The sequence below is a fragment of the Crinia signifera genome, chromosome 19, assembly GCF_055691185.1.
Source record: "Crinia signifera chromosome 19, ASM5569118v1, whole genome shotgun sequence".
In the NCBI taxonomy this organism is placed as follows: Eukaryota; Metazoa; Chordata; class Amphibia; order Anura; family Myobatrachidae; genus Crinia; species Crinia signifera.
In genome coordinates, this window is record NC_139226.1 from 135836345 (window position 1) to 135849543 (window position 13199).

General features: G+C 45.6%; 1 protein-coding gene across 1 annotated transcript; it reads right to left on the reverse strand.

Annotated features, from left to right (window-relative positions):
* Nucleotides 1-630: 630 nt before the first annotated feature.
* LOC146041647 (nicotinamide N-methyltransferase-like) lies at nucleotides 631-12518 on the reverse strand. The gene is made up of 3 exons (XM_083161579.1): nucleotides 12371-12518; nucleotides 2031-2238; nucleotides 631-1054 (listed from the first exon to the last, which is right to left on the reverse strand). The coding sequence occupies exons 1-3, from the start codon at nucleotides 12516-12518 to the stop codon at nucleotides 631-633; spliced, it is 780 nt and encodes a 259-aa protein (XP_083017705.1).
* Nucleotides 12519-13199: the final 681 nt, after the last annotated feature.

A 13199-nucleotide genomic window follows, 5' to 3' on the forward strand; every position in this document is an offset into this window, starting at 1 on the left:
AAAATGCAGGGACTAGGCTGGTGTAAAAGGGGCCAACCTGGGAATGCATTTTCTGGTGTGAAAGGGGTATTATTTAAAATAGCCGGGACCTGCAGTGCTCTGAATACAGCCAGGCTCTGCCACTGTCAGTGGCTATCACTTCTGCCTGGCAGCGGCAGTCCCCCATTTTCTGCAAGCATGTATTCCCCCTTGGCAATGAGCATGTAATCCCACATGGCAACGAGCATGGAACCTCTGGCAATGAGCATGGAACCCTTGGCAATGAGCATGTAGATAAGCAGCACTTATGTAGCATAATTTTTAATAGGCATTATGGTGTTTGGCATAATACATAATGGACATAATGGCGTGTAACTTAACGTGTATTGGACATTATGGTGTAAATGTTTAATGCGCGCCTTTGGTGGACAATGTCCCTGTTTATGAAGCGTATTACCCCCCCTCCCATCCCTCCTCCACCCTCTCTGGTACATAGACAGCTTGCCTGTTTGACCCAGGTGAGCAGTTTTTATCCCAGGGAAAGAGGTGAAGGAGGTGGTCTGTGACCCAGCAGAGGGCAGAAGAACCATAGAGGTCAGACTTGTGTCGGCACCTCTGTACACCTATGCTGCCCTCTATTGCTTCCCAGCCTTACTTCTCTCTGTGAGCCGCCATGACAAAAAGCGCGCCATAGTCAATAACGCCACAGTCTGCTGTTCTTTTTTGAACTGCATAATAGTCAATAACGAACCTCTCATTAGCGAGAACACTTCTTACAAAGGCCTCATCATAGTCCAATATATGTATCTTGTCCTTGCCGATCTTCATATAGGTTGTGTTGAAAGACCCCACCAAGATCAGGGCGCCATCCGGTTTTAGCAGCTTGATGAAATGCCTGAAATTCTTTATATATTCATCTTTGGTTTTGCTGATGAGCTCTAGCAGCCAGACAGTGCTGAGACAGTCTGCTTTTTCTAAAAACTCTGGGTGTTCGAAATTTTCCTGGTTAACGTTGCATTTCATGATCTTTGTTATTGCTGACTTCAATGGCATGGTCCCGTCCTGACACTGATCACTGAAAAATACAAACACAATAAGGTTTATTTGGATCTAGAACTAGCCAATCATACACGTAGATGTCATTGACACACAATCCCCCTGGGGACACCAGCCTCAGATGCCCTCGTCCTCTCTACGCATGTACATGGAGGGGTCGGGGCTAAAATTATGCAAATTGCATCATTTTAGCCCCTCCATGTACACCCCTGAATTGCGGCATTTTACCAGCAGTGTAGGAAGATGCAGGGGAGACCAAGGGCATGTGGGAGGCTTGTCCACCCTTCCAGGGAGCCGGGAGGTGGTCCCTATTTTTGGGAGCCCCCTGGCCATTCCAGGAGGGTATGCAAAAATGTCTTAGGGTGAATAGAGGAGTAATAAGGTCTCTTAGTGGAGGAAATTAGCAAACAGGAAGTGATTTGTAGAGTATGGAATTAACTATTTGCTACCAACAATCTATGTCCTGATAAACTAAAGGGTTATTTTTTACCAGGAACAAAGATTCCTGAAGAATTTGGATTAAAGTTTAAACCACGTGATTTGGGCAAATATATATATTTTTTTCAAATAAAAGCTTCACATTTTAGGGATTTATTATTAGCTTTGTCTGCTGAACTACATGTTCTAGCAGACCCTGGCATGTACCTGCACAACAGGGTATTTTTTCAGCCAAAGTAAAATAAAATATGTGTACTGATAACAGGGAGGACAGTCATGAGAAGCTATGGGGTAGGGTACTGACAATATACAGTAGGCAAGACCCTTGCATGCTTGGTAAGACCACCAATGTTCTCACCCCTGTCCGCACTACTCTAGCTCTACATTGCTTCAAGGGAAATGTTAATTTTGCTCTTGACAAATTATACTTGATAGACTCCATTCCTGGACCTCCTTTCTGCCTGGGACCGGGACTGGAGCCCCGGCAGTCCCCCCCGATAGCCGCCCTGACACCGAGTTTACTCTTAGCTAGAGAGATGTTTGGTCAGATACGTTACCTGTTTTCTTCTTTGCCTTCAAGAAATCCTTTTATGTGATCCCACTCAAACGCTCCTGTACGTGTGTTAATCCATTTGTTCAGCTCCATAATGCATTTCTCAGAGTACTTCAGAACAATAAACTCTTTGAAAAACCCACTGGCTGTATAGAGATGATGAATGAAGGATCCGTTACTGAGGTCAATGAGAAGGTCTCCCTTAATGTTACCTGCAGGGAAAGATCCCAATGATCACAAAGTGTAATACAGTATGCTATGTAGCATTGATTCTCTGCATCATTCTGTAATGCGATGTGATGGGTAAGTACAGTAACTAATTCTCAACACTCCCGTTACTTCCCTATATAAGAGACGTATGTAGTACAAAAGGTCAACTATAAAAAGATCAAAAGAGTCTAGGTCAGGGGTGGCCAAACCTGTCCTTAAGATCTACCAACACTTCATGTATGTCAGACAGCCTGTGGATCTATAGCAGGAATGAATGCAACATGTTTGGAATTGTGACAGTTAGTAATGACTACAGCTGTGCACCAGCTAGGTGATCTGGGAAATGTGGCAGTTAGTAATAACTACAGCTGTGCACCAGCTAGGTGATCTGGGAAATGTGGCAGTTAGTAATAACTACAGCTGTGCACCAGCTAGGTGATCTAGGGAATGTGACCGTTAGTAATGACTACAGCTGTGCACCAGCTACTGTAGGTGATCTGGTAAATGTGACAGTTAAGACCCCCATACATTAGGCCGACTTGTCCAAAGTCGGACCTAATCTACTGACAACTCCCCGGGGGGATCACACCAAGTTTTGCATGTGACGAATCGCAGTCCCCGGGGAGCTGCTGTCAGAGGGAGCCGGGAGCTGAGCAGAGCGGGGCGTCGGGGGGGGGGGGGGGGGGGGCTGCAAGCACAGAGCCAGGCAGTGAGTTTACTTACTGGGCGGCGAGGGGTCCAGATTGCAGGGTAGCGTAGGGGAAGCCGGGCAGCAGCGGGTGCACATAGTAGAAAAACACACACAGAAATGAATGGACAGCCAGTGATTGGCTGAGAGCTTTCTGACTGAGACCTCTCAGCCAATCACTGACTGTCCATTTATTTCTATGTGTGCCCGCTGCTGTCCGGCTTCCCCCACGCTATAAGGTCTCTGGTACCCATCACTGCGTTCACCGCCCTGGACTACCGGCTCCTTGTTTGCGGCGATCACCGCCCAGGTCAGTGCGCCTCCCCTGCCCGGCTCCTTGCATCAGCCCGCCCCGCTCAGCTCCCCATACGCCGCGTCCCCTGCCTGCCTCCAGTCTGCACATAAGATTTAACAAATCTTATGTGCAGCCCGTCTGACCTCCCGACCCCGACCCGATGCGCACGGGACCGCGCATCGGGTCGGATGGCATGTCTACACATACAATTTGGGCCAGCTTCACTGCCCGATCCATCCGAATCGGGTGAAATCGGGCCCAAATCGCACAGTGTATGGGGGCCTTTAGTAATGACTACAGCCAGGGCTATATTTGTGGCGGAACGGTCCGGAACGCCGTTCCTGAAGATCATTTGAAAAATGACTTCACCAGGAACGGCGTTCCGGAAGTTCAACGCCGGGCGCAGGCACAGAGATTATCTTCAATCTCTGTTTCCGCGGCGGCAAGGAAGATCATCCCTGCCGCCGCCCGCCCGCTGCATGCTGTTCTGTGTCCTGACTGCTGCGCTGCCCGGCCGTGGCTCATACAATATCGGCTGTGTGAGTCACGGCCGGGCGCCGCAGCAGTGAGGACTCAGGACACACTCCCTCCATGGTCCATCTTGGTCTCCGTCCCGCTGCACAGAGGCGCCCTGCTCGTCCGTCCGCTCGGTCCTCCCCGCTGTGCCCGGCATCAGTCCCCCCACGCTCCCTGCTCTACCTCGCTTGAGTGGCGGAACTCTGTGAGACAACGGAGCACTTTGCTCTCTCTCACTTCCAGCTGGTTAGGGAGCAAGTATCTGCGGGCTCCCCCATAGGGTTTTGCGGTGGCCGTGGCTGTGTGAGGTGGGAGACGGGAGATGGTACAGCAAGCAGGAGCCGGAGTGCACACTGCTACCCCCCCATCCTTTGCTCACCCCGCGGGCACAGGCCGCCCTCACCATCCACAGAGCCTGGAGGAGCTGCATGCAGGAGGAAGTGCTGCGCACCATGGTGATCCTCAAACTGCGGGAGCAGGTAAGAGAGAGGAGGGCAGCCCCGGTTACCCGCTGTACTGTCACCCTGGGCCCTGCAGCCTGCACCCAGCCTGCACTGTCACCCTGCTGTCCCCCCTTCTGCCTGTCACTGACCACATGTGGGTCTACATATATGTCCCCTGTCACATACTGACCACACATTGCAAGTGTTGGTAGATAGTGTTGGGCATCTCTGTGTGGGCTACATGGGCATCTCTGTGTGGGCCTTATGTATAACGGGCATCTGTGTGCGGCATATGTATAACGGGCATCTCTGTGTGGCCTTATGTATAACAGGCATCTCTGTGTGGGCCTTATGTATAACAGGCATCTCTGTGTGCGGCATATGTATAACGGGCATCTCTGTGTGGGCCTTATGTATAACGGGCATCTCTGTGTGGGCCATATGTATAACGAGCATCTCTGTGTGGGCCTTATGTATAACGGGCATCTGTGTGCGGCATATGTATAACGGGCATCTCTGTGTGGGCCTTATGTATAACGGGCATCTCTGTGTGGGCCTTATGTATAACGGGCATCTCTGTGTGGGCCTTATGTATAACGGGCATCTCTGTGTGGGCCTTATGTATAATGGGCATCTGTGTGTGGCATATGTATAATGGGCATCTCTGTGTGGGCCTTATGTATAACGGGCATCTCTGTGTGGGCCTTATGTATAACAGGCATCTCTGTGAGTGGCATATGTATAACGGGCATCTCTGTGTGGGCCTTATGTATAACGGGCATCTCTGTGTGGGCCTTATGTATAACAGGCATCTCTGTGTGCGGCATATGTATAACGGGCATCTCTGTGTGGGCCTTATGTATAACGGGCATCTCTGTGTGGGCCTTATGTATAACGGGCATCTCTGTGTGGGCCTTATGTATAACGGGCATCTCTGTGTGGGCCTTATGTATAACGGGCATCTCTGTGTGGCCTTATGTATAACGGGCATCTGTGTGCGGCATATGTATAACGGGCATCTCTGTGTGGCCTTATGTATAACGGGCATCTCTGTGTGGCCTTATGTATAACAGGCATCTCTGTGTGCGGCATATGTATAACGGGCATCTCTGTGTGGGCCTTATGTATAACGGGCATCTCTGTGTGGGCCTTATGTATAATGGGCATCTGTGTGTGGCATATGTATAATGGGCATCTCTGTGTGGGCCATATGTATAACGGGCATCTCTGTGTGGCCTTATGTATAACGGGCATCTGTGTGCGGCATATGTATAATGGGCATCTCTGTGTGCGGCATATGTATAACGGGCATCTCTGTGTGCGGCATATGTATAATGGGCATCTCTGTGTGGGCCATATGAATAACGGGCATCTCTGTGTGGGCCATATGAATAACGGGCATCTTGGTGTGGGCCTTATGTATAACGGGCATCTCTGTGAGTGGCATATGTATAATAAGCATTACAGTGTATGGCATATGTATAATAAGCATTACAGTGGGGGGCATATGTATAATAAGCATTACAGTGGGGGGCATATGTATAATGGGCATCACGGTGTGTGGCATATGTATAATGGGAATCTCTGTGTGTGGCATATGTATAATAAGCATTACAGTGGGGGGCATATGTATAATGGGCATCACGGTGTGTGGCATATGTATAATGGGAATCTCTGTGTGTGGCATATGTATAATAAGCGTGACGGAGTGAGGAATTATGTTTTTCTTTTTTTAATGTAATGTCCCGCCCCTTTTGTTGCTCCTCCCACATCACCGCCCACTTTCTGCCCCCGCCCACAGTTCCTGAACCTATTTTCCTACAAAAATAGCACTGACTACAGCTGTGCACTAGCTACTGTAGGTGGTCTGGTAAATGTGACAGTTAGTAATGACTACAGCTTTGCACCAGCAAGGTGATCTGGTAAATATGACAGTTAGTAATGACTACAGCTGTGCACCAGCTAGGTTGTCTGGGGAATGTGACAGTTAGTAATGACTACAGCTGTGCACCAGCTACTGTAGGTGGTCTGGTAAATGTGACAGTAATGACTACAGCTTTGCACCAGCTAGGTGATCTGGTAAATGTGACAGTTAGTAATGACTACAGCTTTGCACCAGCTGGGTGATCTGGGGAATGTGACAGTTAGTAATGACTACAGCTTTGCACCAGCTAGGTGATCTGGTAAATGTGACAGTTAGTAATGACTACAGCTTTGCACCAGCTGGGTGATCTGGTAAATATGACAGTTAGTAATGACTACAGCTGTGCACCAGCTAGGTGATCTAGGGAATGTGACAGTTAGTAATGACTACAGCTTTGCACCAGCTGGGTGATCTGGTAAATATGACAGTTAGTAATGACTACAGCTGTGCACCAGCTAGGTGGTCTGGGGAATGTGACAGTTAGTAATGACTACAGCTGTGCACCAGCTAGGTTGTCTGGGGAATGTGACAATTAGTAATGACTACAGCTGTGCACCACCTAGGTTGTCTGGGGAATGTGACAGTTAGTAATGACTACAGCTTTGCACCAGCTGGGTGATCTGGTAAATATGACAGTTAGTAATGACTACACCTGTGCAGCAGCTAGGTGATCTGGGTCATGTGACAGTTAGTAATGACTACAGCTGTGCAGCAGCTAGGTGATCTGGGGAATGTGACAGTAATGACTACAGCTTTGCACCAGCTTGGTGATCTGGTAAATATGACAGTTAGTAATGACTACACCTGTGCAGCAGCTAGGTGATCTGGGGAATGTGACAGTTAGTAATGACTACAGCTGTGCACCAGCTAGGTGATCTGGGGAATGTGACAGTTAGTAATGACTACAGCTGTGCACCAGCTAGGTGATCTGGGGAATGTGACAGTTAGTAATGACTACAGCTGTGCACCAGCTAGGTGACATGGGTCATGTGACAGTTAGTAATGACTACAGCTGTGCACCAGCTACTGTAGGTGGTCTGGTAAATGTGACAGTAATGACTACAGCTGTGCACCAGCTAGGTGATCTGGGGAATGTGACAGTTAGTAATGACTACAGCTGTGCACCAGCTACTGTAGGTGGTCTGGTAAATGTGACAGTTAGTAATGACTACAGCTGTGCACCAGCTTGGTGATCTGGGGAATGTGACAGTTAGTAATGACTACAGCTGTGCACCAGCTAGGTGATCTGGGGAATGTGACAGTTAGTAATGACTACAGCTGTGCACCAGCTACTGTAGGTGGTCTGGTAAATGTGACAGTAATGACTACAGCTGTGCACCAGCTAGGTGATCTGGGGAATGTGACAGTTAGTAATGACTACAGCTGTGCACCAGCTACTGTAGGTGGTCTGGTAAATGTGACAGTTAGTAATGACTACAGCTGTGCACCAGCTTGGTGATCTGGGGAATGTGACAGTTAGTAATGACTACAGCTGTGCACCAGCTAGGTGATCTGGGTCATGTGACAGTTAGTAATGACTACAGCTGTGCAGCAGCTAGGTGATCTGGGGAATGTGACAGTAATGACTACAGCTTTGCACCAGCTTGGTGATCTGGTAAATATGACAGTTAGTAATGACTACACCTGTGCAGCAGCTAGGTGATCTGGGGAATGTGACAGTTAGTAATGACTACAGCTGTGCACCAGCTAGGTGATCTGGGGAATGTGACAGTTAGTAATGACTACAGCTGTGCACCAGCTAGGTGATCTGGGGAATGTGACAGTTAGTAATGACTACAGCTGTGCACCAGCTAGGTGACCTGGGTCATGTGACAGTTAGTAATGACTACAGCTGTGCACCAGCTACTGTAGGTGGTCTGGTAAATGTGACAGTAATGACTACAGCTGTGCACCAGCTAGGTGATCTGGGGAATGTGACAGTTAGTAATGACTACAGCTGTGCACCAGCTACTGTAGGTGGTCTGGTAAATGTGACAGTAATGACTACAGCTGTGCACCAGCTAGGTGATCTGGGGAATGTGACAGTTAGTAATGACTACAGCTGTGCACCAGCTAGGTGATCTGGGGAATGTGACAGTTAGTAATGACTACAGCTGTGCACCAGCTACTGTAGGTGGTCTGGTAAATGTGACAGTTAGTAATGACTACAGCTGTGCACCAGCTTGGTGATCTGGGGAATGTGACAGTTAGTAATGACTACAGCTGTGCAGCAGCTAGGTGATCTGGGGAATGTGACAGTTAGTAATGGCTACAGCTGTGCACCAGCTGGGTGATCTGGAAAAGTGGACCATTGGTAGATCTCGAGAACCGGTTGGCCACACCTGGTCTAGGTCAACCCCCAAAGGTTAACAGGGAAAAGGTCAATGTTGACACCGTAAAAAGGTCAACATATAAATTGTCGACACATGAAATGCTTGACAATTTTTTCAATGCTTTTATGGTGCAACAGTGTCATCACATGAAACCCCAATTAGTGTATATCATCCCCTCACCTAGTCCCCCATTCTTCAGGCAAGGTCCCTCGCTGTATGGCCGCTTTGCTTGGCACATATTGTTTATGTGGAGGCCAAAATACAGTGTGAAAAAGTTAGAGATGCAAAAGAATTCCAAGCAGCTTGTGTCGACCATATGTGGTGTGTCAAACATTGTCATGTCAACCATTTTAACATGCCTACACTTTGACCATGTCGACCATATGGCGCTGACTTATTGACTGTCGACTTATCATCCAGATATTATAAGGGATGTAAACTACTGCAAAAACAGAAGTCAATTTCAACCATTTTTTATATCAAGTATTACTCTCTATCCACTAAAAATGCCAGCGTCGCTCACATGTGTTATATAAATTCAAATAAAAATATTATGTAAAAAAAGATGTTTAATAAAGATGTTTTCTTGGTAATTTTCACACCTATTTCGACAAATTCACTCGGCACTCAAAGGGTTAAGACACGTCAGCCTATAAACCATTGACCTATAAATGTAACCCATACTATCTGTAGTTTTTTACATACATAGAGGATGATTCTATTGGCTACTCAGCGGCCAATCAGAAGCGCCACTGAGTAGCCAATAGAATCATTATGATGAGAGGTGCGGAAGATGAAACATCTCTGCGCCTCTCAGTCCGCTGCGGGGAGATGCCGGAGTCACCGGCAGCTTTAAGAACCTGGAAGAAGAACTGGACTATGGCGGATCAAGACTAAAGAACTTCCATGGAGGACCTGGGTGAGTAGGATTTCCTTCCACAGGTCCACCATGAATTTCTTTGGACCCCGGACCGGACGCCGACATGGAGATCGACATGGTGAAGAATGCCGACATAGATCCGGACCGGGACAAGGTACCTGGTGCTGGTTACGGCTGTGGGGGGGGGGGGGGGGACCCCACGCTGTTTTTATAAATTTATTTATTTTTCTATTTTTTTTACACTAAAGCCTGTATGGATCTGACTGATCCGTGCAAGCTTCTGCCAAATACGTCAGGAAAATAAGGTGTATTTTCCTGCCGTATTTTCGTGGCTGTTTCACGCCAATTAGCAGCCGTATTATCAATACGGCTGCTTAGTAAAATCAGGAGCCACCATTCTTTTGAATGGTGATTCCTGTCGTATTCTATCGATGGTGTAGACATTCGTATTTGTAAATACAAATACGAATGTCCCATCATTAAGAATACGAAAATACGTTTTTTTGGCACAGTAAATGCCAAAAATACGTATACACCAAAAAAAAAATTGTATTTTCGTATGAAAATACGATTTTTTTCCACATTTTTTTTTTTTGTAAATTTCCCCCTTTGTATCTGTTCTATATTGACAGACACTGAGTTATGTTACAGAAAAATCTGTTATTATTTTTGTATTCACTTGTTTCACTTGTGTTTATAATTAACAAGTAAATATAGAACAGATAAATTTACTAAAGGGAAATTTACTAAAGGAAATTTGTAAAAAATAGGTGTATTTGTATCCAGAAATACACTTATTTTTGACATTTACTATCGCGAAAATACGGCAATTCGTATTCGTATTGATAGCACCTTAATATGAATACGTCGGGATAGTAAATGTCAAAAATAAGTGTATTTCTAAATACAAATACACCTATTTTTTTACAAATTTCCTTTAGTAAATTTCCCCCAAAGGGTGAGATTTAATAGGATGAGAGATTCAGAAAGTGAGAGATTTTGTTAGAAATCTCCAGTTTTTTTAAAGCGGCAATCATTTACACTGCAAAATCAGTTTGATTTTGCAGTGTAAATTATTGCCGCTTTAAAAAAAAACTGGAGATTACCCCCAAAATCTCTCATTTTCTGAATCTCTCATCCTATTAAATCTCACCCAAAGTGTCACTTAAAGCCTGGGAATAAAGCCAGTGACAATAAAAACAGATAAAATAACAGAGTATTCATTTTTATATATACATAACGGTACTTGTTTAGTTTCACGGCGGCACTTCCCAGCAGATTGTATGTAAATCATATGCAAAGTGCATGCTATATTTGCATCCGATTTGCATACAAATTGCATACAATTCGATCTGCGATGCGATTTAACACATCCCCATTATCCACGTCAGCCCGAAGCGTGGCGAGTGCAGTGTGCCCCGCGAGGGGACGTGGTATGCATACTCCCGACCTGTTCATACCCCCACTATCCACATCGGCGTGGAGTTGATTTTATAAAGTGTGGCAAGCGCAGCGAGCCACCAAGCCGAAGCGTGGTGAGCGTCCGCTTAAAATGAGCCCGAAGTGTGGGAAGGGGCCGCGGAATACACGTCAAGTAATCCATGTCCGCTCGCCACGCTTCGTGCATGGCGAGCACACGAGCGCTTTGTACGTGGCAGGCACACTTTATAAAATCAACTCCACGCCGACATGGATAGTGAGGGTATGAACAGGTTGGGAGGACACTTACCGCATGCGCTCGCCACGCTTCGGGCTGACGTGGATAGTATGGGCGAGCTAAATCGCTCCGTGGGTCGAGTCATATGCAAACCGTATGCAAATTGTATGCAAATCGTGTGCGTTATTTGCATACGAATTGCAAATACCCACATAACAGACATATAGGGAATATTCACCCTTGCAAGTGGTGGACGTGGAAGAGCAGAGGCCATTTATGTTTTAAATCTTTATTTTTCATATCTTTATTTACTATATTTTAATATTTCACCCTTTTATTGAATAGAGATAAAAGTTACATTTTATGTATGGTTATTTGACTTTCAGTGCACCTATAGAAATACTTACCCTTTTTTTCTTGTTGTTAAAGCTGCTTTCCCATCGCATAAACGGCATTGACCCGGTAATTTGAAACATTTTTAAAAAATGGGCAGACAGCCTTAACCCCTTTCACAACGCATAGCTTAAATGGTATATTACCCGTTTAAGTGCGGTCTGAAAGGGGTATTACCGTTTCAATGCCGTTTTTTTCCCATCACTTTTTTAAACGTGTAGGATCCTGCTTTTATCAGGTTTTAAAATACCGGTAATCTGTAACCGGTAAATTGACAATGGAGCTTTCACATTGCAGCTGTCCGGGTTTTAAAACGGTAAAAAAAAACGGCAATATACCATGTTAAAGCTGCAATGTGAAAGGGATTTGAGTCTGTAGTTTTGTCTGGCTTGGGATGGTAATAATGGAATATGTATCTATAACGCATTAATCTATAAATAAAAAACATAGAATCCTAGTTCCACCATTACATATTTATATCATAATTTACATAGCTCCCGCATTTTGCACAGCGCTGTACAGAGGACATATTTATCTAATATAGATTTGCACTTTTAGAGGTAAATTTACCAAAGGTTAAAACAGTTATAAGTGGGGGTGTAGAAAACAATCAGATTCTATTTATCGGGAATTTAAAAAAAAAAAAAGCTAGGAACCCACCCAACGAAACGCGTCAGCCGAAGACACCTCATCCGCTACTTACCTCTGTGGATTACAAATTGGATTCCTGAACCAGGACTGCACTTGTACCATCAAGAAATAACATTTGCAAAACAGGACAAAGAGCGTCCGACACCACTCTAAAGGGTCTTACCATCTTCTGCAATTCTTTCTAGAAGATTCTATTTATCATTTTCTAGGCGGCTGATTGGTTGCTATGGGCAACATTGCATCTTTCCACTTTTACAACCTTTAATAAATGTACCCCTTAGTCTGAATTCCCTAACACAACTGCACACCTCATACACCCACACTAAGTATAACCTATTCAGTATACATACTTACCCTCTTTGAAAATTTTGTATAGAGCCACCATTGGAAATTTAACGACATCTTCTGTAAAGGTCAGTCCTTCTTTATTGGCAAAAAAGGTTTCCAGATGTTCTCTAGCATCCATGCCGTCTTCAGGGTAGAATTTGCAGCTGGAATCCATCTTGTCCTATTGTATCAAAGACTGAATGACTCTCATACTGTATCTTGAGACCTCTTTTATATGACTGGTCCAGGAACTCTGTTCATATTCACCCGGATCTGGTTATGTATATTCATGAGGAGCCGGAACATAAATATTATAATCTTGTTAGCTGTCATGGGAATGCAGATGATAGGGTGATTATCTCCGAAAACAGAGTAAATTACCATTATATACATTTCTTTCATTTTTATTTCTATACTGATAAATAAAAATATTTATTGTGCAAAGACAAATGTTTGGGTCTACTCTCTTCGTCTCACAGACTTGTGCGTTCCATTGCTGAGAATGGGGTGCACGAGCATCCCATTGTGGCGGACGGCTCATGGTGATAGTCACGCCGGGAGCTGCGCTGATGAGAGCGGCTTCATTTGTACAAATGTATAGGATATGATCTGTCTCATTTCTCTACTTTATATTTATGGCTCAATACTAAGCAGGATGGCCGGGAGTCTCCCGATAATCGGGTGGCACTCCTGACCACCCCCAGCTGCCGAAAAACAATCCCCTAAATCCGGACGGGCCGATGACGTGATTCACAGTGTAATCTCAGAATTGTGGACCAGGATGTGTCCGCGATGATGCAATTTTCTGGACACGCCCCCTCTCTCTGCCCCTAAACAATGTTACTACCAGTCAGCC